Raw genomic sequence first — 23,889 nt, 5'->3', positions numbered from 1 at the left:
TGAGCAAGGACAGAGTTCCGGTACTGCTAATGAAGATCAAAACCATAAGGCACCGGTAAGGCAATTTAATGCTTATAAATTCAATGGTAGATGTTTTGTTTGCAATAAATTTGGTCACATGGCTAGGCAATATAGAAACAGAGCAAATCAAAACCCTGATTCTACTCCCTGTAAATGTTCTAAATGCAATAAAATTGGTCATAAGACAAAAGATTGCATAATGAATGTAAAATGCTATGCTTGTGGAAAATTTGGACATATGGCTAATCAATGCAGGTCAAGCAATTTCACCGGTTTTAGCAAGGCAATTCAAAAGAACAATGTTACATGCTATACATGCAATGAAGTTGGACATATTGCTAAGTTCTACAGAAGTAGAAATCCACCGGTCGGAAATGGAGGATCAAATGATAAAGGAAAAGAGAAGGTTAGTGAAATCCGACAAGATCATACTCAAAGATGGGTTATAAAGACTGAAGAGCAATCATCAGATGGGAATGTCCCAGTTACCTATCCAACAGAAGAGGTTGCTCTTGCACCGGCAGTGAGCTCATTCGGTAACTAAGGAAGATGCCTTAATAGGGTTAGACAATTTTCATGGAAGATGATGCATATGCCCTTGGAGGAGATTGTGGAAGATGTTCCAGATATTGGAGAGGATTATCCAACATTGATATATTCAGAGTGAGATTCAGTATCATTCATCGATAGTCATTTATGTCAATAGAAAATTAGGGTTTTCTCGATGGATAAAAGGTCGATTAGACTTCATTATTATTCACCCAGCATTCAGAGCGATTTTAGAAGCTATTCAAAGGCGACCAGATTTCATCTTGAATGATCACACCAACAACTAGAAGGATTTGTTAGAGGTTTTCACTGGAAGCGTTTTAAAGGTATTCTTCTTGAATCATGGAATCGGGATCATCTTCTACTCCTATTTTTGTTGCAAATCCAACTATAGTAGAAGTTAAGAACCGCCCCAGGCCAATTTTCAAACAATATCCACATGTGGCTACCAAGGAAGATTTGATTGGATCATTTTCTCATGTCCTAGAGGGAGTGGTATATGTGGAAGATGTTAGGACTTATATTCATTGTCATATAGAGGACTTAGGCACTTCAGAGATCAAGGGGATGTATATGAATGAACTTATGAGAGAATCTGGTAAAATCAAATCGGCATATAAACACATCGAAGATCTAGGGTTCATTGATATTCTGGATATTCCTGAGTTCAAGGATGAGATTGTTAGATATGTACTAAGCAGAGTACATGGGGAATTCATATGGTTGGACCGACCTTATAAAATCAGTAAGGAAGCCATTCAGGCAATTATTGGTTTGCCATCAACAAGGCAACATCCAGATAAGAAAGTATCAAATGAATTTGTAAGGAAGATCATTGGTGCCACATCAGACAAGAGATCGATGAAGGTGAGCACCATCACCGACACCGACATCAAATTTTGTAGCATGATCGTAGGCTACAAGGTAACTTAATCTAACTGACTAAATTCAGTTTCCAGTTCATGTATTTTGGTAGCATATAGAATGATGAGAGAAAATATCAAGTTAGATCTTTGTGACTGGATGCTTGAGGAATTTAGGGAAGATTAAAGGTGAGAAGAAGGGCACCCTTCGGTATGGAAATTTGTTAGTATGCTTAATGTTATACTTTTTGAATGATACTCCCGGTTCTGGAAGGAAGCAATGGGCTTTTGACATCTCGGTAGGAAGATAGCTTAAGCAATCAATTGCTACATTGGGAAGTCTTAGAGATGATAAGGTATGGGGTTACTTCAAAGATTTTCATAAATCTATGAGGTCTAGAATAAGGATACCTGAGAAAATAGTAGAGAAATACTCTATAGATATTTGTTTCATGGTTAATAAGGATGTGACTCTCATGGAGGTAGTCAAGCCCCAAAATAATTGGATAGAAGAAATGGGATATGAGGTGGATGCATTAATTCTTAATTCATATGCTAAAATTTTACTTGATGCAGAGACGGATGAAGCAGAAAAACCCTTGTGGAACAACACAACAAAAGACTCTTGAGGTTGAAACTGAGTTCAACCGAAAGAAGAGGGAAAAACAAGAAGGTAAGGGAAGCAAGTTTGTACAGGAAGTTTCAAAGGACATTAAGACACTCATTGATGTTATCCTAGAGAAAGGGAGAAAGAGGAAGGATTCGGTAGTTCATATTGAACATGTGGTTGTAGATTCTGAGCCTGAAGATGAGACACCATTAGCATTCAAAAGGGTTGTGAGGAAGAAACCGAAAGAACCTAAAGTGGAACCAAAGAAACAACTAGTTAGGAAGGTTACCATCAAATTACCAGCACAGAAGTAGGCACCCAAGGCTACACCATCAGCTGCATCTGGTACTACGAGAAGGAGGAAGAAGAGTGACACTGATTTGGCACTAGAGACTGGTAATGTAACAATCATTCTGCCTAAGACTTGTGCTGAAATTGTAGATGAAATTACTAAGGATGGGATGCCAAAAAATCTTGTCTTATTATGATACATTTGAAGATAATGAACAGAGAGAGGTAGAGGAAGAAATTCTTCTATATTTAGACATCTATAAGAAAGTATTAATTGAAATAGAAAATCAAATATCGGCATAGCTATACAACATGTTAGATGCTAGAAGGTTATTTGCAATGCAAGAAGACAAACACATTAAGATGCAAGAAGTTTTAGCTATATGTGTTGCTATAACTACAGATGAGATGGAGAAGACAATTGAGTCTATAGATAGAAAGGTTTTTAATTGTAAACATAGAATAACTAGCCAGATGTTAGGAAGGATGAATGAGATAATAAAGGAAACACAGAAGGATTGGATAAATTTTTTGGGAGAGAATAGAGGATTCTTCACTTCATCAGAGACAAAGACTAATACTGTAGATACACTGGTTGAAGGGAAAGGTAAAGGAATTATGGGTACTCCACCCTCAGTTTTGAAGAATATCAAGATAGTGGAAATTGAACCACCGGTTAACACAAATGTACAGACAAATATAGGAACACCGGTTAACACAAAGAACATTGTATAGGATAATAACATTGAGGACACTTATCCTCCATACACTAATGTACAGGTTGAGGATATTGTTCCTAGAGAGGAAACAGAAGTTGCACAGACTGCACCAAGTGGTGAAGCCACCGGTGCAAGTGAGGAGGTAATAAAAGTTAAATCACCAGAGAAAACAGGGGAATCCGGTAGGGAACCAGTTGCTGAAACATCATTATTGACAATTGACACTTCTCTAGTGGAAAAGAAAAACATCATAGAGATGAGTCCCATAGAGCTGATGATGATGGCTGCTCAGAAACTGATGAAGGAGGGAACAACAGACAAAGGGATTATAGATCAATCCATAACTATTTTGTACGGATTGGTCCTGGAATGTAAGATTGAGAATGAAGCGAGCCCTTCCAAAAATCTTAAGATAATAACATAACACATCTCTAAATATTTTCAATCATTACAACAAATCTCTAACTGGCTAGCACTTGAAAAATTCACTTTGGCTAAGAGAGTCGCTTTTGATCAGATCATTGATAGAGAGAAGAAAAATATTGAGGAGAAGTTAATTCTAATAGAAAATTATTTGAAACAAGTTACTAACATATTCAGGGTATGTTGCAATACAAAGATTCTTACAGCAAAAATAGATGAAAAGATAAAAGAGGTACAAGACAAAATTGCTAGTATTGCTAACTCTTTTGATGGACTAACTTCCCTGACAACATCTATTGATGGACAAATTTTGACTTTGGAGAATAAAATTTCTGCTCTTGAAAAGGAAAGAGATAAGATCATTCAAAGAGCCAGAAGTCTCAGAGGTTTGGTGAGTCCAAGATTGGATTCACTTGGTGTACATAAGAGGGAATGCATGGATATGCTTGGTAAGCCCACACTGGTAGAAGTTAAAGAGAAAGAATCACTTATATATTTACTGAGTCGACTTGTATCTATCTCCAACACATTTAAAACCAGCTGGGATACTTATGTGGAGTTATTGGAGAAAGCTTACCTGGAAATCTTGAAATTGGTCAAGCTCTAGTAAGACATTTTTGGAGGTATTCAGTGTACAGTTATTATTCTTTGACATTCATTTTACAATTTTTAGGCATTGATGTCAAAGGGGGAGTAGTATACATGTGAAAAATAATGAAGGTTTGCATACATTAGGGGGAATTATAGAGTTTTTAGAATTTTGGAGTATTGGAGAATTTTGCATATTCAGCTTAGGGGGAGTAGGGCAAGATGAAATCGACAGTTGAAACCATGACCATTTTTCACATGAGTGTTGTCATCAATGCCAAAGGGGGAGATTGTTGGAAATTGACACTCTATTGGTTGGTTTCATTATGTTGTCGTTGATGGAAACATGTTTTTGGGTTCCGGCTTCATATGGTATACCGACAGGCACTTCACAGACTCTACACCGGCATCGACATTGGCAGGAAAAAAGATTTCTTTGATCACCGGCAATGCATGATGACATGGTATGGTAAAGGATATCGGTATTGGAGGTTGACACATCTTGGATCTAGCATCATCAACTTGTTTTAATACTTATTCATTTATGTTATATGGTCGACATGTAAATATAATATTGTATATATCCTTGTAAGCCGACATAAGGCATAAATTTGTATAGGGTATATAGGGGAGATTGATTAGATCATTTTGCATGAATGGGGAATTAGAGATATACATGTGGAATGGATATATGGATGTAATGTAATGCAAAATATATCAGAGAAACTATGTATGTGAGGAATTCATTGTAAGGGTTATTTCGGTACTGAGGTTTAGGGTTTTTTTTTCGGAACAGACAAGGCTTAAACCGAAACTGTATTCTAGCATAGGAGATTCTATACTAAGCAGTTCACACTTCTCTGGATTGTTGTCTAGATTGTTATGTAGTCAATGAGGCTCCTTTTGTGATGAGCAGTGTGCTCTAGGCTGTAAGCCTTCCTGCAAGTGTAGGTCCATCATATATTGTAATATCTCTTCATATGGCCAGTGAATTGATATTGTGGGTCACAAATCCCACCGTGGTTTTTCCTCTTTGAGGTTTTCCACGCATAAATCTGTGTGTTATGGTTCTCATTTATGTGTTTGTCTTATTGGTTGCATTACTTCTTTCAATTCTGGTTATACCGGTATACCGGTTGGTGTATGTATATTTTGTTAAGGCTAGAATCTTTTGTTCCAGTATAACACTGATTCACCCCCCCCACCTCTCAGTGTTATTGGTTGCCAACATCTATTATGTTATTCTTCATGTTCTTCATCTAGTTTCACAAAACTTATTACTTATTTGATTATATTTTATAATTATATGGTTAATGTTGGCCATTTGGTGGAATTGATTATGTGTTGCATTGATGTTTTGTCATTGATGCCAACACTAGTTGTTTGGATGCTTTACCGACACCCTTCTAGTCTCGGTAGGTTGAGTGGTTTCTGGTTGATTTGGATCCGACATGATCCGGTAGTCTCTAGTATAGTTTGGTTATGGAATTGTCTTAATCATGATACTCATGCTCATATTTAGTAAGTTGGTTTTGGTCTGGTGATCAGATGCTATCCTGTTAGCTTAGAAGCTTGGTTTCTGGTTCCGGCGAGGGTTTAGAGCTTTTGATGAAGATCTTTGATGAATTGCATAAGTGGTGTTGGTGTAGCTTCTAGTGGAGTTTTAGAATGTTGTTGGTGATCATGTTCGAGACTTAGCAGATGGAGATCATTGCTGTAGCGTGTGGACCTATACTGGGTCTCGATTGATCTAGGTTATGGACCGACTTTAATGTAACATGTGGATTGGACCTCTCGATGTGTTTCTGGGATATCTTATGTGTTGGATATTATTTGTTTGGTCTAAGGCCGACATTATTTATAATTATATAATTGGTTTATTATCTGGTGGCCGATTTAATTGTTTATGGTCAAGGGTTTGTATATATAGATGTAAGATCTCATTGTAGATCATATGGTAGAAAGATAGGAATGGGAAAAGGAATGTAATGTGTGAATAATGTAATAACATTCAGGCAGAGGATTTGGTCGATCATTGGAGATCGAATTGGGTTTATGTAAGAGGATTTAGTCCTCCAGTATTGAGTTTAACCGGAACTATACTTAGGCATAAGAGATGCTATCTTTCGCAGTTCAACACTTCTCCGGATTTTAGTCTAGATTTCTATGTAGTCGGTGAGGCTCCTTTTGTGATGAGCATAGCACTCTAGGCTATTAGCCTTCTTGCAAGTGCAGGCCCCTCAATTTTAATTCACATACTTATTACAAAAGCATTATCTGACTGTGGGTAGGATTCCCACTGTGGTTTTTCCCTTTACCAAGTTTTCCACGTATAAATCTTGGTATCATGTGGATGGTATTTAATATGTGATTATTGTTTATTCTTAATTGGTTTAACTGCTATTCCGGTATTAATGTTTTGGGTTTCAGTATTAAAGTTTTAATTGCTAATGGTTCTGGTAATCTGTGACAACTGATTCACCCCCCCCTCTTAGTTGTCTTCCGGTTATTTGATCTATCTAACAGTTACTTATAAACATAATTAAGTTACCCAACTATATATAAATCATAATGGTGTCTATGTATGGTAGATGGCCCTAAGCGGGGATTTTTTTAAAAAATTCCCAAAGGAATGTTGACAGAGCAAGGTTCAAAGCATGGTAGAGTAATGGATTTGTTGACTAGTATGGCTCTAGTCATTCAAGGATTGATCAAGATGTCAACACTTCAATAGAAAGCCGCCTGATGGGGGTAGTTTTTCAAACACAAAGATAATATCATTTCCTAATAATATCTCAACCCAATCAACATCTCAGAAGTGTTTCCCTCTGAGAGATTCTTAGCAGAGATTGTATGGATTTTCAAGAGGAGAATATTCAAATGGGAAAAGTTCTTTTCCAAATAATATTCCTCTAAAGGATCCTAGATTTGTTTTAGAGCCTAATTGTCTCCCATTGAATACCAAGTGCTCATATTTTTCTAAATCTTCGAGTAGAGGGCCCTTCAAGCCAAATATTCATTATGGGTCCAATGATTTTTTCCATAGGAGTGTAGAGTTGCCCATTTGCAGAAAAGCTTCCACCCTCATTATACCCATAGCAGCCAAAAGGTCTGGAAGAGAAAACAACCTTCACCTTCAGTGTTTCAGGAACCACGTAGAGTATTATCAAATGTTGGTAGAGGGAATGATGAGGGATGCTTCACTGTTTCAATTCCTTAGGCTTCTTTACAAGATCAAACCATAGATCTTTGTGACCAAGCTCTCATAGGTAAATTTTGGAACCACTCTTTTGATATCTTTGTTATCTCATGCTGGGTTAAAGAAAACTGGAAATGGGTTAATAATGCTTTTTATATTGATAATGGTAATAGGTTCTTCATGATTATCTTTGCAAGTAAGAGCTTTAGAGATTGTGTCCATAAGTGCAAGGACTGGTTCTGTGAGGGTTTTGGTCTATTTACAAGACCTTGGTCACCAAATTTTGACCCTAGCTCTTGTATTATAAAATTTTGTCCATTATGGATCTCTTTTCCTATACTATACCTAGAATATAGAGACTTAGAGATTATCTATCTTTTTTCAAACCAGGTGGGCATTTTTATCAAGCATGACCTTTTGCCATTTGAGCATACAGATCTTCCAATTAGAGTTTGTGTTCTATTGGATGTGTCTAAAACCCTTCCTTCACAAATAAATGTCAATTTTGTGTATGGATCTTGGGTTGACACTATTTATATTGATGATTCAACCTCTATTGCTAAAATGGGGAACATTTTGGGTCACTTTATATCGAAATGTAAATCTTCTAAGTCTAGAGACGTTAGGGTGTGTGAGGATCATGTCTCAGACCCATTGTTGTGTTCTCGTATTCCATTCAAGTAGTTGGTCTCTGATAAGGTTCCTCTTGATTAGATGGTATCTTCAAGGCTGCCTCTTTCAGATGTTGGGAATTCTTTATATTAGTATTCTTATCCCACCCATATTCAACTGTACTTTTCCTCATTTCTCATGATAATTTGAGCATGGTTTTGGTTTTTGTGTTGCAAGGATGTGGTGCTGCCAAATAATAATAGTTCTAGTAGGGATGCATAAGTGCAGTATCCTCTTAATAGGACCATTGGTGTTGATGACTCTTTCATGAAAGAGTTTAAATTTTCTTTTCTTTCTGGGAAATTAGATAAGATTATTGATGACCAGTTGCTCAAAGCTTGTCAATAGATTATTGAGGAAATTGTTGATGAGGTTTTTAATAAATCTCAAATCTTGTTAAGTGCTCCTCCAAATTCTTCTCCTATCATTCAATAGCTCCCACTGTATAAAAAGGGGGGCCTCTCTCCTCTCAATTTTTGGGGTATTAGGGGGCGTGGAGTCAAAACTCTACATAGTCTATTTTTCTCTCGGCCCCAGTACAAAATTCAAATCTTTTGGGATTCAGATCTCTCTAGTATGGCTATATCTCCTCCTTTGAGGTTGGAATGTGATAAACATTCTAACTTAGACTCTCACAATCATGTATCTTTTCAACATGTAAATTTGGAATCTTAGTCTTATCAATGTGCTCATGAAAATTGTGACTCTCTGCCTCCGGTTTGTGTTGACCCAGGGATACCCTTCATTCTAGAAATCCACAAGATGTCTATGAGGGATGGTCAAGACACTTTGGAAGAATAATATTCTAACCTCACATCTATCCATCAAATAAAATTCAGTAAATCTATGGTTAAACCCAAAGGTAAAGTGGGGAGGCCACTGAAAAAGAAAAGACAAATTAAAAAAACCAAAGAGGAGGTGGAAGCTGGTATTCAAAACACTTTGGACAATAGATTAATCCCCAAGAGAATGACATGCTATCCGAGCAATACATGAAAATTTTCTCATGGAATGTTATGCCCCTAACAAAATATGCCTCATGAAAACTCAAATCAAGAATTCTAGGGGTGACATTGTCATGATTCAAGAAACTAAATTTTATAAAATTCTTTAAATTCAATGATTTAAGGACTGGAAACAATGGAAGTATATTGCTTCTGCCTCATTGGGAGCCTCGGGAGGTTTGGCAATTCTTTGGAAGGATATGAGTGTTCAAGTGGTTTCTTTAGTTGTGAAGGCAAATTCCATCCTAGTTCAAGTTACTTGCTCCAATGTGGTTTTTCACTTGTGTGTTGTATATGGTTTGAATTCCACTATGGGGAAAAAATACCTTTGGGACTCATTGTCTTCAATTCAAGCTAATTTCCTTGACATGCCTTGCATCATAGGAGGTTATTTCAATGCTATCTTGTCCCTATCAGAAAATTCTGGTGGCATTTCCCCCCTATTAGAACAATGTTGGACTTCAATGATTTTGTTAGCAATAATGGACTCGGAGATTGCTACCCTTCTAATGGCAATGTCACTTGCTCTAATAGAAGAAAGGGTTTCCTTCGTATAGCTGAGATATTAGACATGTTTTTTAGTCCTACTCGATGTTCTTCACTTGGTGTACCTTCATCCCTAATCATACCTTTGACTGGGTCTGATCACTTTGCTCTTCAAATGAAAAATTTATTGGTTCCATTGGGTCAAAGGGTTGGAAGATATTTTAAATTTTAACACATGTGGTTTAGAGATATAAACTTTCTTTATTTCATCAGGAGTGGTGGATAATATCTCCCTTCTTCAAAGGGTCTAGGATGTTTCAATTCTGTAAAAAGATGCAATGGACCAAAAATCAAATCAAGGTGTGGAATTCATCAGAGTTTAAAAATATGTTTGCAGCTAAGGGGATCTTGAAAGGGAAATTAAAATGCTTAATGAACATATCATTCAATTTGGGATTGATGACCAATCTTATAACCAACAAAATGATCTCAATGGTAAACTTGAGGAGGTGTTAAAAAGAGAAGTCTTTTGGAGACAGAGATTCGGGGAATTATGGTTGCAAGCAAGGGATAGGAATACAAAATATTTTCACACTTCAACAAAAATGAGGAGGTCCTCAAATATGATCTCCTAGATCAAGAATGGCTCAGGAGTCATCCTTATTAGAAAATATGATATTCAGAATGAGGCAGTTAATTTTTTCTCTTCCCTATTTTCATCTTCAATTGCATTGGATAATGACACAAATTCTAAAACTCTTCAAGTACTACATCATATCCCTAATCTAGTTTCAGATCAAAATAATCTTGATCTTATGAAACCATTTACACAAGAAGAGATTAAGGAAGTGGTATTTTCCATGCATCCTGATAAAGGCCCAAGTCCAAATGGGTATACGACATTGTTTTTCCAGAAATGCTAAGATTTTTGGGATATGATGTTTGGAGAGTGGTTGAAGAATCCATAAGAAATGGTAACATCTTGAAATAGTTTAATACAACACTTATTTCCCTCATTCCAAAGGTTCCAAACCCCAGTTCGTTTGTTGATTTCAGACACATTTCTTTGTGTAACACAATTTACAAAATCATCACAAAATCTATTGCTATAAGATTGGCCAACATTATTCCCATCATTTTTTCGTAAGAGCAAGGGGATTTTATTCCTGGTAGGAAGACTTCGGAGGGGGATTTGGTGGCTCATCAAGTCATCTGTTCCATTACTTCATCAAAGATGGAGCTATGATTATTAAGATTACATGTTGAAGGCTTATGACAGAGTTAGTTAGCACCTTTTTGCACTAGGTTCTCCTCAAATTTGGATTTTCAGCAAAGTGAAGTAAGTGGATAATTTCTTGCATTTCGGGAGCAAAATTTTTAGTCATAGTCAATGGTCCTCCTTCTAGTTTCTTTTTAGCTTCTCAGGTTTTTTGTCAAGGTGATCCCTTGTCCCCATCACTCTTTATCATCATGGAAGAGGCTCTTAGTAGGATGATTAAAGCTCTTCACCAAGAGGGAGTTTGGAAAGGGATCTCTATTCATAATTCTCAAATTGTTGTGATTCATACCCTCTTTGTAGATGACACAATTTTGTTTGGGGAAGTATCTTCTCATGAAGCTTGCATCATTAAGAAATCTCTTGATACTTATTGTCAAGTTTCTAGACAAAGAGTTAATGCTTCCAAGTCAAAAAAAAAATTCTCAATTGTTCAACCCAAATTTCTAACAAGCTAGTAGGTGTTCTTGGTTATAAACATGCCTCTTTGCCATGCAAGTACCTTGGTGTTCCTTTGTTTTTAGGTTATAATAAAGCTTCCTTTTGGTCTTCCATCCCAACTTCAATTAGAAATTGAATTGCCTCATGGAAGAGCACTTGACTCTCTTTGTCAAGAAGAATTATCTTGATTAAAACAGTTTTGACCACCATTCCTGACTACATTATGTCTATTCTTCCAATGCCCACTAAAGTTAAAAATGACATAGAGTCTACCATAAATAATTTCCTTTGGAAAGGTAACAAAGATCCAAAGAACATAATACATTTACTGGCACGGGATAAAGTTTATTGTCCTAAATCTTGTGGGGGAGTAGGTATTCACAAGTTTGAACATAGAAACTTGGCTCTAGGATCTAACCTGGTTTGGAAAATCCATTCAAACAATAACTCTATTTGGGCCTCCATTATCAAGGCTAAAAATCTAGACTCAGATGTTTCAGAGTGGATTTTTACTTGCTTAGATCCTCCTTCTGGATCTCAAATGTGGATTTTTCTTATTAAGTACAGAAAGTTGCTTCTCCCTAATTTATCTTGGTTGATTAATGATGGTACTACTACACTTTTTTGGGAGGACTCATGGAATGACTTTCCCTCATTAAATTGACAATATAGTCTTGAAGATATCAAAGTTTCTCTTAAAGCATCCTGGGGGGTTAGGGTATCTAACTACTTTCAAATCTCACATTCAAATGGTATGGTGAAAGTCCAATGGAAATATATTTTGTCTATTATAGCTCCTCCTCAACAACAACATAGTCTTCTTAAAGAGCTCAGAAAAGGGTCATTTTCTATAAAAATTCAAAAGATGAGTTAATTTGGTTATCAAGTAATTCAGGATCTTACTCGGTGAAGAAGGGACATAAGGTTATTTCTGAGAATGAAGAACATCAACACTCTACAGGGTATTCTCTTTGTTGGTTAGATGTTGGACTTTTAAAAGCTAGGGCTTTTGCATGACTTGCCATTAAAGGTCACATTCTAACTAGTGATAGAATGGTGCATCTAGGATTGGCCCAACCATTCACATGTATCATGTGCAATGATTCTTTTGAGACTAAGGATCATTTGCTTCTTAATTGTGCCTTTGCCCAAAATTGTTGGAAATGGTTACTTAACAAGCTCCATTGGTTTTGTCCTCTCCAATCTAATATTAAATTAGTCTTTGACTCATGACCAAGATTATATAGTAATTATTTCTTTGCTAAGATTTGGGAGGTAGCCTCAACAATCCTTATTTGGAGCATATGGTGGGAGAGAAATAAAAGGATCTTCAGGAAAGGGTTTAATAAAACAGAGGAAATCCTTCACTGAATAGAAGTTTCAATTTCTGAATCAATCGGAGCCTACACAATTAAGTTTAAGAAGTTGACTTCTGAATTCACCTCCTGGGATAATGACATCCTAAAGGAGTGAGAATATTTGAAGCTCCCCTTTAAAGGGAGTCTAATCAACAATTCAAGGAGAAAGGTTGATAGGAAAGATATCAGATGGAAAGCACCTAAAGAATTCTACTTCAAATTGAACTTTGATGGAGCTTCAAAAGGGAATCCAAGTGTCTCTAGTATTGGGTGCGTGGTTAGGGACAACATGGGATCTCTTGTCATCGCAAGATTGTCAAGAATTCCTAATGGCACAAATAATGTTGCAACAGCAATGGCTCTTGCATTTGGTATCAATCTGGCAATCCAAGTTAATTCAAAGAACCTCATTATATAAGATCGCTTAATGAATATTATTTCTTCCCTCAAAATTTTTGAGGCTCCGAATTGGAGAATTAACTATCTTATAGAACAATTAAAATTGTTATTATTGCAGGTTGAGAATTACTCCATCAATCATTGCTATAGGGAGGCTTATAGGGAGGCTAATAAGATAGCAGATTTGCTGGCTAATCAAGATTGTGAGCTATCAGAAGAGAAAATTCTCATAAAAAAGATTTGTCTTCCAACCATGCCCTTAAGATAAAAATGTTGGAGGACATTAGGGTTGTTTGACAACTTGGCCTTTAATGGTAGCTCGACATTTGTTTCTCTTGGTTTTTAGTGTTATTTGTTTCCTTTTCTCACCCATTTCTCATCATTACGTTGTCTTGTCCACATGATGTCATATATCATGATTGCTCGCAGGGGTTGGATGGCTCAGCTATGGATGTTGTTTGGATTTCTCACTTCTCTCGTGTGTTTCTTTGTGAGTTATTTTTGTCCACCACCTTCTCATTCTCGATGAGCCTTGCTGGAGTCTTTTGTACATTATGTGCCTTGTTTTCTCGTGGCTTCTCCGACTCCCCCTGCCTTAGCATGTCCTTTGTCTCATCTTTTGTTTCATTGCAAAGGTTGTCACACGTTTGTGACCACATGGATCGCAACAATCTGGCTTGGCTCGTATACTTCATAATCCTCATTGCAAATTCCTTGCCTTCAAACTTATTTCACATGTGTCGTTGGACCTATTTCTTCACTATTGCGCTGGCAGGGCAAGTATTTCGTAGCTCCAATTAATGGAGTCATTCCTCTTTTTTCACTGCACTTAGCATTTGCAGTTCCCTATCACCGTATGGAATCAACTCTTTGGCGTATTTTGGATGATGGTTGGTTGTTGGGAAATATATTTATTCTTCCTTCTAAGGCGGTCTCCAGGTTTGCTTCAATCATTATGGATTGAACATGGTCTGAGAGCATTACTAAACTAATTATTGGTGCCTTTATTCTTGGCACCAATGAAGAGTCTAGAGAAAGATCAAGCACCACAAAATGATCCACATCTGAGCTACAAGGGACACAATCCATTACACAAAGCCAAGTCCACATAAAGAGGTATACAATGTAGAAAAGCAGATGGGAGGGGCGTTACTGTGAGATTGTTCATGACACTATGATTTGCATTTTTAACCATATGTCTACAGTTTTATATAAAATTATGATTTGTATATACATATGGATATATCTATGTATGCATGTATGAGCAAGTACACTTGACGTGTGAATGTTTCAGTGACTATCGGTACAAAGCATTGACTCCACCTAGGTCCACAATTTTAGGTGTGCCTGCATCCCCGATGGTGGTTAATAGAAGATAACACATTGACCAAATTACCTGAGCCTAAAATCATTGCCCCTTGATTAGGGAAATTCCCTTGAATTGATTATTTTAATATTTTAAGGTTTTGAGCCCCAACTACCGCAATCGATAGTTTTCAGATACTTATTTGTCATGTTGAGTTGGCCTCCAACGATTGTATGTGGATAGTCAGTCATATGTGTATTTTCCTTATTTAATGTGCATATGTAATGGTAATCCAATATTTAAATTAGGAAAATGTCATATATGTGCTTGATTTAATGAGATTTCAATGATTATTTGATGGGGGTCTTTTGGGAGTTTTATTGGATAATGGAGTTTAAATTGGTTTCTAATATTATTTTATTCCCACCACTAAAAGTGAGTTTATATTGCATAATTGAGTCATTTCTCTCAATACTTGTTTTTTGGGGGTTTGGCTCTCAAAAACCCTCTTGTTGACAAATGGTGATTATTGAGATAGAATGATTTTGGAAGGAAGATTTTGTGGGTGTGGATTTGGTTGAATTTGATCATGGATTCTTTATTGTTTCTCAAATCTTGTGAGCATTGGCAAAGTTTGAAAAGAGCAGTTTGAATTTGAGTGATTTCCCCATTTTGAGGTAAGCTCTTCCTCCATTTCTCCTTGCTCTCCAATTTTAATATTGTATGGATGAGTATGATGCATTAGGGAATGTTTTTTTTATCATGATGTGATCATGTTTTGATGCTATGTGTGTTTTATTGTTGGATTTGCTTGTATGTTGGGAAATTAATGCAATTTGGGGGTGTTATTGGGAAAATGTTGTCAAATTTCCTTCAAGGATCTTGTTTTACCGATGTGTTTGTGTTTTTGGTATGTCTTGAGGTAGTTCTAAAATGGGTTAGTCCTTGAGTTGGCCTCCTATACTTTATTTTTGGTTGAACTTAATGACCTGGGTAGTTTACCAAAGCAAAATCCCACATTTGATTTTAGAATTTTGCAACTAACATTTGAATTTTACAATTGCTGATTGAATTTTGCACTTGTTGATTGAATTTTGCAATTTATGATTGAATTTTTTATTTGTTGATATAATTTTGCAATTTCTAGTTTAATTTCACATTTGTCATTTGAATTTCGTATTTGTCATTTGAATTTCACATTTGCACTCACAACTCTGTAATTGGTTGCTCTAATCTATCTTTTGGGTTTTTTGCTCTTTTCGTGCATCCATTGGGTTGTCCCACATACTTTACTTTGTGTATGAGCTTGATTGAATTGTGATGTGATGATTTATGATGTCTTGGCATACCTATATGTGATGCCATAAACAAATTACAATTTTATTTATGGAATTAGACCATTTTGAGATTGAATGTTGACTCGGAGACCTAGAGGTTGCTCCTTGAGTAATGGCATGGTTTGTATTTTGTATATGATCTCTTGAGATGTTATTATGATGATGGGTACGCTTATCTATTCTTGATATGATGTATTTAATGTTGGCATGTTGAATTGGATTGGAGTTGATAGGATTGATACTGTTGTTTGACCCGTGCCTACCAGTGCATTGAGTCGATAGCTCTTGATATGAGAAAGTGTTATGATTCTAGAAGTACTTATGGTAATCTTGGAATAGATGCAATGTATCATCTTGTGTGATTGAATTTAATTATGGGATCAAGTGGATACATGCTCTTGGTACTATGGCCAATTGAGTATGCCTTGTATAAGGTTGATATGGAATTGTGTAAAAGAGATACTTGAGGTAATTTAGAATATGGAAAGTGAATCATTGTATTGTTTTATTTTGATACCTTGCTCAATTGAATGGGATGAACCTATGACTAGGTACTAAAGTGGGTTTAGGGAGTGGCTCCCAAGATGTCCTCTGCCTAAAGTGGATTTTTGGCAATCACAGTGTGGTGAGTTACTTAATCAAGTGATACCATAATAATAACTTGGGATGGGATTTAAAATTAATTAAGATAATTGGTGCCCCAAACATGCCTTGAGTGCTAGTATGAGGTAAAAGATGTATCATAAAGGCATGCATGCAAATGTAGGTGTTGTATCTTACCCAAACTAGTATGCCTGCACATGTGGCACTAGATCTTGCATGATAGCCATTCTCATCTATATGAAGGAATGCTTGGTTTCGTGTGGTTCATCCTCATGAGAACACATGATAATACCGCTTACACTAGCACTCTAATATCTAGGTCCTAATAGTTGAGTAGCACCATGCGGATTTATTGTGGCTTGATCTTTTGGGTTACCTCATTGAGATATATGTCATATGACAATTTAGTGTTTCTCTTGTGGGTTCCTCATTATCCTTACTATTTTTTTATTGAGGATGCTTCTTCATTGTTATGGTATTTTACTTGTTGATTGCTCGGACACCTTTTCTCACTTGATTGTTGCTATTTGATGTGAGTGATGCATTGTTAGCATTATCATCTTGATGTGTCTTTATGACTCTTATCAAGTGTTATGTTTATGTTAAGCATTTGCTCTATGTTTGGCTCTTGTACAAGCCCATTGTCTTTCCTTATATACTTGTATGATTGTTTGGGCCATGTGACTATCTCCACGAGCATGGTGGGGTGGATCTAAGGGTACCACATGGTCAGGTTTCATTGCCAACAACCATTGGGGATCGACGGACTAGTTTGTGACTGGATTGATGGATTTACTTCCTTCCTTAGCATTGGATTCTTCGTGTTCTCTTCTCTTTCTTGTATGATGCAATAATTTGTGTATTAAGACATGAAATTGTATCATTTATTATGTATGTATTGTACACTCCAATGGGAGAATGATGTAATAATTAATAGTAGATATGTATTGATATTTCTCTACGTGCTCTAGTGTTAGAATTAGGCACAAAGTATGATCTCTTATGCTTCTTTATTCTTGTTGTTTCATGATTTTGTAATAGGAAAATTCAATTGGTGTTTTAAATGAATATAGATGTGATGGTTTAGTGTTGGAGGTTGATTTAGTCTCTTCCAGTGGGTCATGAGTTATTGACCTAGTCTTGGACACATTGCTAAGGTAGCATCATCAAGGGACCCTTAGAAGTGGCTTGATTTTTCTTAGATGGAGTTACAAGTGTTTAGAATTTCACATGTGGATAATTGGTTAACAAATAGCTCACCTTAACTTGAGTTTGAGCATTATACTTATATATGTTATGCATGATGACACTTTATTACTTCAAAAAAAAATTTCCATGCATTTCTTGTATAGTTTGCTCTTATCCTCTAGGATTCCTTGGCGAGGCCTTACACCCACTTTTATAAAAAACCATGGGCCTTGATGCATCACAAACTATAAATATCTACTAATTGAAATTTGACAAGGAAGATAGATAAGTTAGAGGCTTGTTGATTCATGGTAAAAATATGGAGATAGAATTACCACTTACTATAGTTCTCATTGATTTATAACTAGTTTCCTCAACCAAATATCTATTCACTACTAGAGGTGAGAGATTTCCACATTATTTCACTCGTTGGGACCTAGGATAATTTTACATCTATGATAGGGATTGAGCAATTTTTGCATTCCAAATAAATTTTAGGGTTCAAATTATTCTATTTTGAGAGAAATAGAGGTTCCTACCACGAATTAGAGTGTTATGAGGGTGGTAGGAACCCTCATGTAAGAATACTAGATGATTTCGTATCCATATTTATAGTCATAACATGGCTCTACTTCATGATCTAATGTAGTACATTTATTTTTCTACCTCCATTCATGAGGGTTGTAATTTTTTCTTGATGATGCTTCTTAATGCCATTCATGAATCATCACCATTACTACTTTTATCTTTATAAATGTAAGTTTACACTATATGTTATAAGTACATATAAATAGATACATCGTGCATGCAAAATAATAATAATAATAATTAAATACTAAAATTGTGACAAAGAATAAATTATATTTTAAAGTATTAAAAGTTCTTTCTATAAACCATTTTCATTTTAAAATAAATTTGGTTAATAAAAAGCTCACCACCTTCGAAGTCAAATTTTTGGAAACTTAAAATATAAGATAACACTAAGCACATGATTTTGTATGTTTCTGGCAATTTTGAATTCCCACTTGTCTAAGTCCAAGGTAATCCTAAGGTATTTTTGGGGAGAAACAAATTTGAAGTATAACTGAGTAGAACTTTCTAATCCAAGTCTAAAAATTAATACTATTCCATCCAACATGTTTTTATTCATTGTCATTAAGTAGTCCATCATGATCTTGCACTCATTCATAAATAATATGTTTTATGAGAATCAATCTCTATTATATTTTTTTATCAAGATTTGGTGTTCACACATTCACATGGTTTATACTTTTCCTCGTGCTTTTATCAACTCTTTCAAAAATTTGACTAATGTTTTTATAAAATATTTTCGTTATAATACTGAACCTAAGGCATTATAATATTTGACCTTATCTTGTCTACATCCACACATATTTAGGTATACACTTATCATTTATAGTCCCTATGTCTTTAAATTCATTCTACACATTAATATTGATATTTATGTATACGATTATAATCTCATCACACGTGGGAGTGATCCCACACTACACATAAGTCTATATATAGTGCATCTATTTTTTATTTTTTTAATAAGCATATGATGTAAAGATAAGACTTTGGATTGATGAAAATTTTATATTTATATTTTTTTATTTTCGGACTTTGTTCTATTAAAATATTTTTATAATAATTGAATTGTGAATGATTTATTGTTATGTAAATTTGATTTATGATATTATTTTATTATAATTTTATAATCAATTATTATTTTAAATCTTATCAAAAAAATTTATTGTGAGTTGATACTATTCTATATATCTGCTATATTATTATCTTTAATGATATTTATCATTCATTTGAAATTAATTAGCAATGCAAAATTACATTTAAGTTAAAGAGTTTAAAAACTAATCAATTTTAGATTGTCTAAAATTTAAATATTAGAAGATATAGATAAGTGAGTTCCATTAATTATCATTCTCGAGTCTACACACCAAATCATTTTAAACAATTGTAGAGATCAATTCTCCATACACAAATTTGAACTAGAGTGAAACACAATCAGATTGCACATTCTAAAATGATTTATATTATTTTATACATAATATTTCCACCTTCAAAATCAAACTAAATATCAAATTTAAATTCATTAATTCAAAATATATTGTTTCTAATCTTTAATTCATTTTTTAAGATATAAGAAGCCTCTTTCACCGAATGCAAATATAATCTAAAAGAAATTTGAATTTAGCTTGGAATTGATAATTACCTTAAGATGGCAGCCACTACAAAGGTGATAACAGGGACTAAGGTCATCATAGCTGACGCATAAGTTGGAGAAGTATATTTCAAGCCCTGAAAGTATAAATTTTGTCCAATTACAGGCCTGCAAAAATACCCATGAATGAATGCTCGTTTCAGATTCAACATATAATGATAGCAATAAGAAAGGAGATTATACTAACCCAAGAATATCCATGAATGAATGCTCAATTTGTATTTAGCGCATAATGATAGCAAAAAGAAAGAAGAATATACTAATCCCAAAAATACTCTTGAATGAACGCTCATTTCAGATTCAACACAATGATAGCAATAAGAAAGAAGATTAGACTAGCCCAAGAATACCCATGAATGAATGCCCATTTCATATTTAACACATAATGATACCAATGAGAAAGAAGATTATACCAATCTCAAAGTATCATGAATGAATGCTCATTTCATATTTAACAAATAACCGTAACAATAAGAAAGCAGATTACACAGACCCAAAAATACCCATGAATGAATGCTCATTTTATATTTAACACATAATGATAGGAATAAGAAAGAAGATTATACTGATCCCAAAAATACCCATGAATGAATTCTCATTTCATATTTTACACATAATGATAGCAATGAGAAAGAAGATTGTACTAATTCCAAAAATACCCATGAATGGATGCTCATTTCTTATTTAAGACATAATGATAGCATTAAGAAAGAAGATTATACTAATCCTGAAAATACTCATAAATGAACTCTCATTTCATACGGTTATACTAATCCCAAAGTACCCACGAATAAATGCTCATTTCATATTTAAAACATAATAATAGCAATAAGAGAGAAGGTTATACTATCCTAGAAAAACCCATGAATGAATGGTCCTTTCTTATATAAAACATAATGATAACCATAAGAAAGAAGATTATACCAATCCCAAAAATACCCATGAATGAATTCTCATTTCATATCTAACACATAATGAAATTAATAATAGAGAAGATTATATTAACCCGAACATATTCATGAATGAATGCTCATTTCATATTTAATACTGATAACAATAAGAAAGAAGATTATACTAATCCAAAAGTATCCATGAATGAATGCTCATTTCATATTTAACTCATAATGATAATAATACGAAAGAAGATTATAATAAGATCAAAAATATTCATGACTGAATGCTCATATTTAACATATGATGATAGCAATAAGAAAGAAGATTATACTAAGTCTCAAAATATCCATGAATGAATACTCATTTCGTATCACTCTCATATTTAACATGTAACGCTAACAATAAAAAAGAAGATTATACTAACCCCACCATTCCTGCTATTAAAATTTGACATACAGAAGAAAGGGTCATCTTGGGTGGCTTCTTCCTGCAGGAGAATTCAAACTATCACCATTAATGGTGGAAATCTCAGACCATGGAGAAATACAGTCTTGTAAGATAAGTTAAAAAGCATACCTTTCAAAGAGAAATGCAAAGGGAACCATTACTAGAGTAGCAATAGCATGCTTATAGACCCCCAAAACAAAGGGATCCATTCCCCCATTAAGAGCAACTTTACTGATAACATTTGACCCAGCATTCAGAAATTGGGCAACTATTACTGCCATGTATGGCTTTGATTTTTGCATGCCCGGAGAAAAGCAGATTCTTTTGAATCCCATTATGGAAAACCCAACTATAAGTAATATAGAAAGAATCCAATTACTTTCTTTTATGGTCGTACAGAAGGAATTCAACTAAGATATATTTGATTAACACAGCTTATGAGAGTTGTAATAATCATATACATTATTTTGTTTCTGTTTGAATTATTGTATTTTATGTGAGAGAATGGGTGCCCAACATTTGACAACCTGCACATCCCATGATTAGGTTAAGTGAATCATAAAAGTGGGAGATGTTAACCTGTGCGTGCAGATAAATATTGAGGTATTTCATTGTTCTGGGTGGAGTTGAATGGCGCAATAATCTTATCACTTTGTACCAGTGGGTGGATACTGATTTGACAAATATCTGGTTTTCCATTAATTTCAATTATGAAGATTAAGATATAGGTATTGTATGAAGTGTCCATGATAGAGAAATTGATGGTCCCCATTGTCCTTTTACCTTTTTCCATTGAGATATGCTTCAAAAGGTTACATGTTTTACATGTTGTATGAAATGTTCATGATAAGAAAAATTAATGGTTGTCATTATCTTTTACCTTCTTTTAATAGAGATATGTCTTAAAAGATCACAAATTGTTAGAATTGTTGAGGTGGTCATAGTAATAGCCACTATAAGCTCCTATTATGTCTTATGATTTGAAGCTCATTTTCCTATTAGACGCATTAAAGGCTTGTGAAATTGATGGTCCCCATTGTCCTTTTATTTTTTTCCATTTGAAATATGCCTTCGGAGACCACAATATGTATGAAGTGTCCTTGATAGAGAAACTGATTGTTGTCATTGTCCTTTACCTTCCTTTAATAGAGGTATAGCTTAAAAGATCACAAATTGTTAGATTTGTTGTCAATTGAGGCATGTCTTAAAAGATTACAAAGTGTTAGTGTTATTGAGGTGGTCATATTAATAGCCACTATTAGCTCCTATTACGTCTTGTGATTTAAAAATCCCTCTCTTATTGGATGGACTAAAGGCACCTAAGAATCTATCCTAGCTACAAAGCTTGACATATTTCAAAGTCTCATGAACCATGCATAAAACTCAATCTATTAGCTATCCAAAATGGTCACCCATCTCTACCATAGCCTTATGAAACCTAAAAAAGTTAATCTACTAACCTACTTTAACATCCATTTGCCAATAATGGAGATTTTAACTAATAATGTCCCTTGTTAAAAAATATAAAATAATTTATGTGATTCACCCAAAAAAAAATGATTTGAGCTCATTGACAGATTTCTAACTCTTAATTTTTCATAATTGTTCATCTATATCTTTATGTGCATTCATGTGGCCTCGTCTAACACATTGTTAGCTTTCAAACTTCTTTAGGCCTCAAAATGCCTATGGTAGACCAGAATTTCGTGATGTAAGTACAAAATGCAAAAATCTACCATTGTAGCAAAAAATCACTAAAATTTTGGTGATTTGTAAGTATCTAACTGCATTTGGAAAAAGATGGGGAACCCAAATAATAGCATTCAATAAAGCACATAATCCCCAAAATCAATTATTTAACACCTAAAAAATAAAATTAAAAATGAGGAAACAAATATTACAAGTATCCTTGTTAGAATAACCAGTGAACAACTGAGAGGGGGGGCGGGGGGGGTGAATCAGTTGTTCACAAATTATAACATTTAATCCACTTAATAACCCTTAAATAGATTAAGTACCAGTAGAGCAGAAACAGATATCGGTAAACAATACAACTTAACAATTAAACAAATAATCAATGCAAAGCAACCATACCACATAACACCATGATTTGTACGTGGAAAACCCAGAAAGGGAAAAACCACGGTGGGAAGCCTACCCACAGTCAGATGATACTTCTGTAGAAAGTATGTGATACAATGAGGGGCCTGCACATGCAGGAAGGCACATTGCCCAGAGCGTACTACTCATTACAAAAGAGTCTCACTGACTATAGAGAGGCTACAACCATCTCAAGATAAATGGACAATAATCCAATAGAGTGAACTACTAGAAATAGCATCTACCATGCCTGATTACAGTCCCAGTTAAGCTCAATATCGAAGGCCTTTGACCTCTTCCTTAATCCCAATTCGATCACCTATGATCGACCAAATCTCCTTCTCATATGATATTGCATTTCAAGATCGCGACTTCTTATTCCATTCCCATGCCTTTGACCTCTTCCTTAATCCCAATTCGATCACCTATGATCGACCAAATCTCCTTCACAAATGATATTTCATTTCAAGACCATGACTCCTTATTACATTCCCATGCCACGATCTACAATGAGATCTTACATCATTTTATACAAACCCTAAGGCCTAAACCAATTAGGTCGGCCACCTAAAAGATATTACAATAAGATCATTACATAAATCCATATTACAATGATATGCCATGTCATCTTAGGACCAAAACAACAATAACAAATCCATAAATCATCTCAAAACATCTCGGTAACATGTAGAGTACACGTTAACATGATACCGGTCCATAACCTAGATAGGCACTGAACCTATTTTGGGTCCACCATGCCAAAGCAATGTCTTCAAGCAGTTGAAGCACGATCAAAGAACATCTTCAACATCTTGAAATCCATGTAGAAGCTGCACCAACACCAATTATGCATCCTGTCAAGATTCCTCAATG

At 34.9% G+C, this 23,889-nt stretch overlaps 1 protein-coding gene across 1 annotated transcript in view; it reads right to left on the bottom strand.

Annotated features, from left to right (window-relative positions):
• LOC131052182 (WAT1-related protein At5g07050) overlaps positions 1 to 21,472 on the bottom strand; it is a 30,207-nt gene extending 8,735 nt beyond the window's left edge. Inside the window, exons 1-3 of the mRNA XM_057986799.2 lie at positions 21,046 to 21,472; positions 20,894 to 20,956; positions 19,567 to 19,683 (exon numbers count right to left, since the gene is read on the bottom strand). Coding sequence (XP_057842782.1) covers positions 19,567 to 19,683; positions 20,894 to 20,956; positions 21,046 to 21,251 — 386 coding nt within the window. The 5' untranslated portion in view covers positions 21,252 to 21,472. The remainder of the gene's footprint in view (positions 1 to 19,566; positions 19,684 to 20,893; positions 20,957 to 21,045) is intronic.
• Between the last annotated feature and the right edge of the window lie 2,417 nt (positions 21,473 to 23,889).

The sequence above is a fragment of the Cryptomeria japonica genome, chromosome 2, assembly GCF_030272615.1.
Source record: "Cryptomeria japonica chromosome 2, Sugi_1.0, whole genome shotgun sequence".
Taxonomy (NCBI): Eukaryota; Viridiplantae; Streptophyta; class Pinopsida; order Cupressales; family Cupressaceae; genus Cryptomeria; species Cryptomeria japonica.
This window is presented reverse-complemented; position numbering and strand designations above follow the sequence as displayed.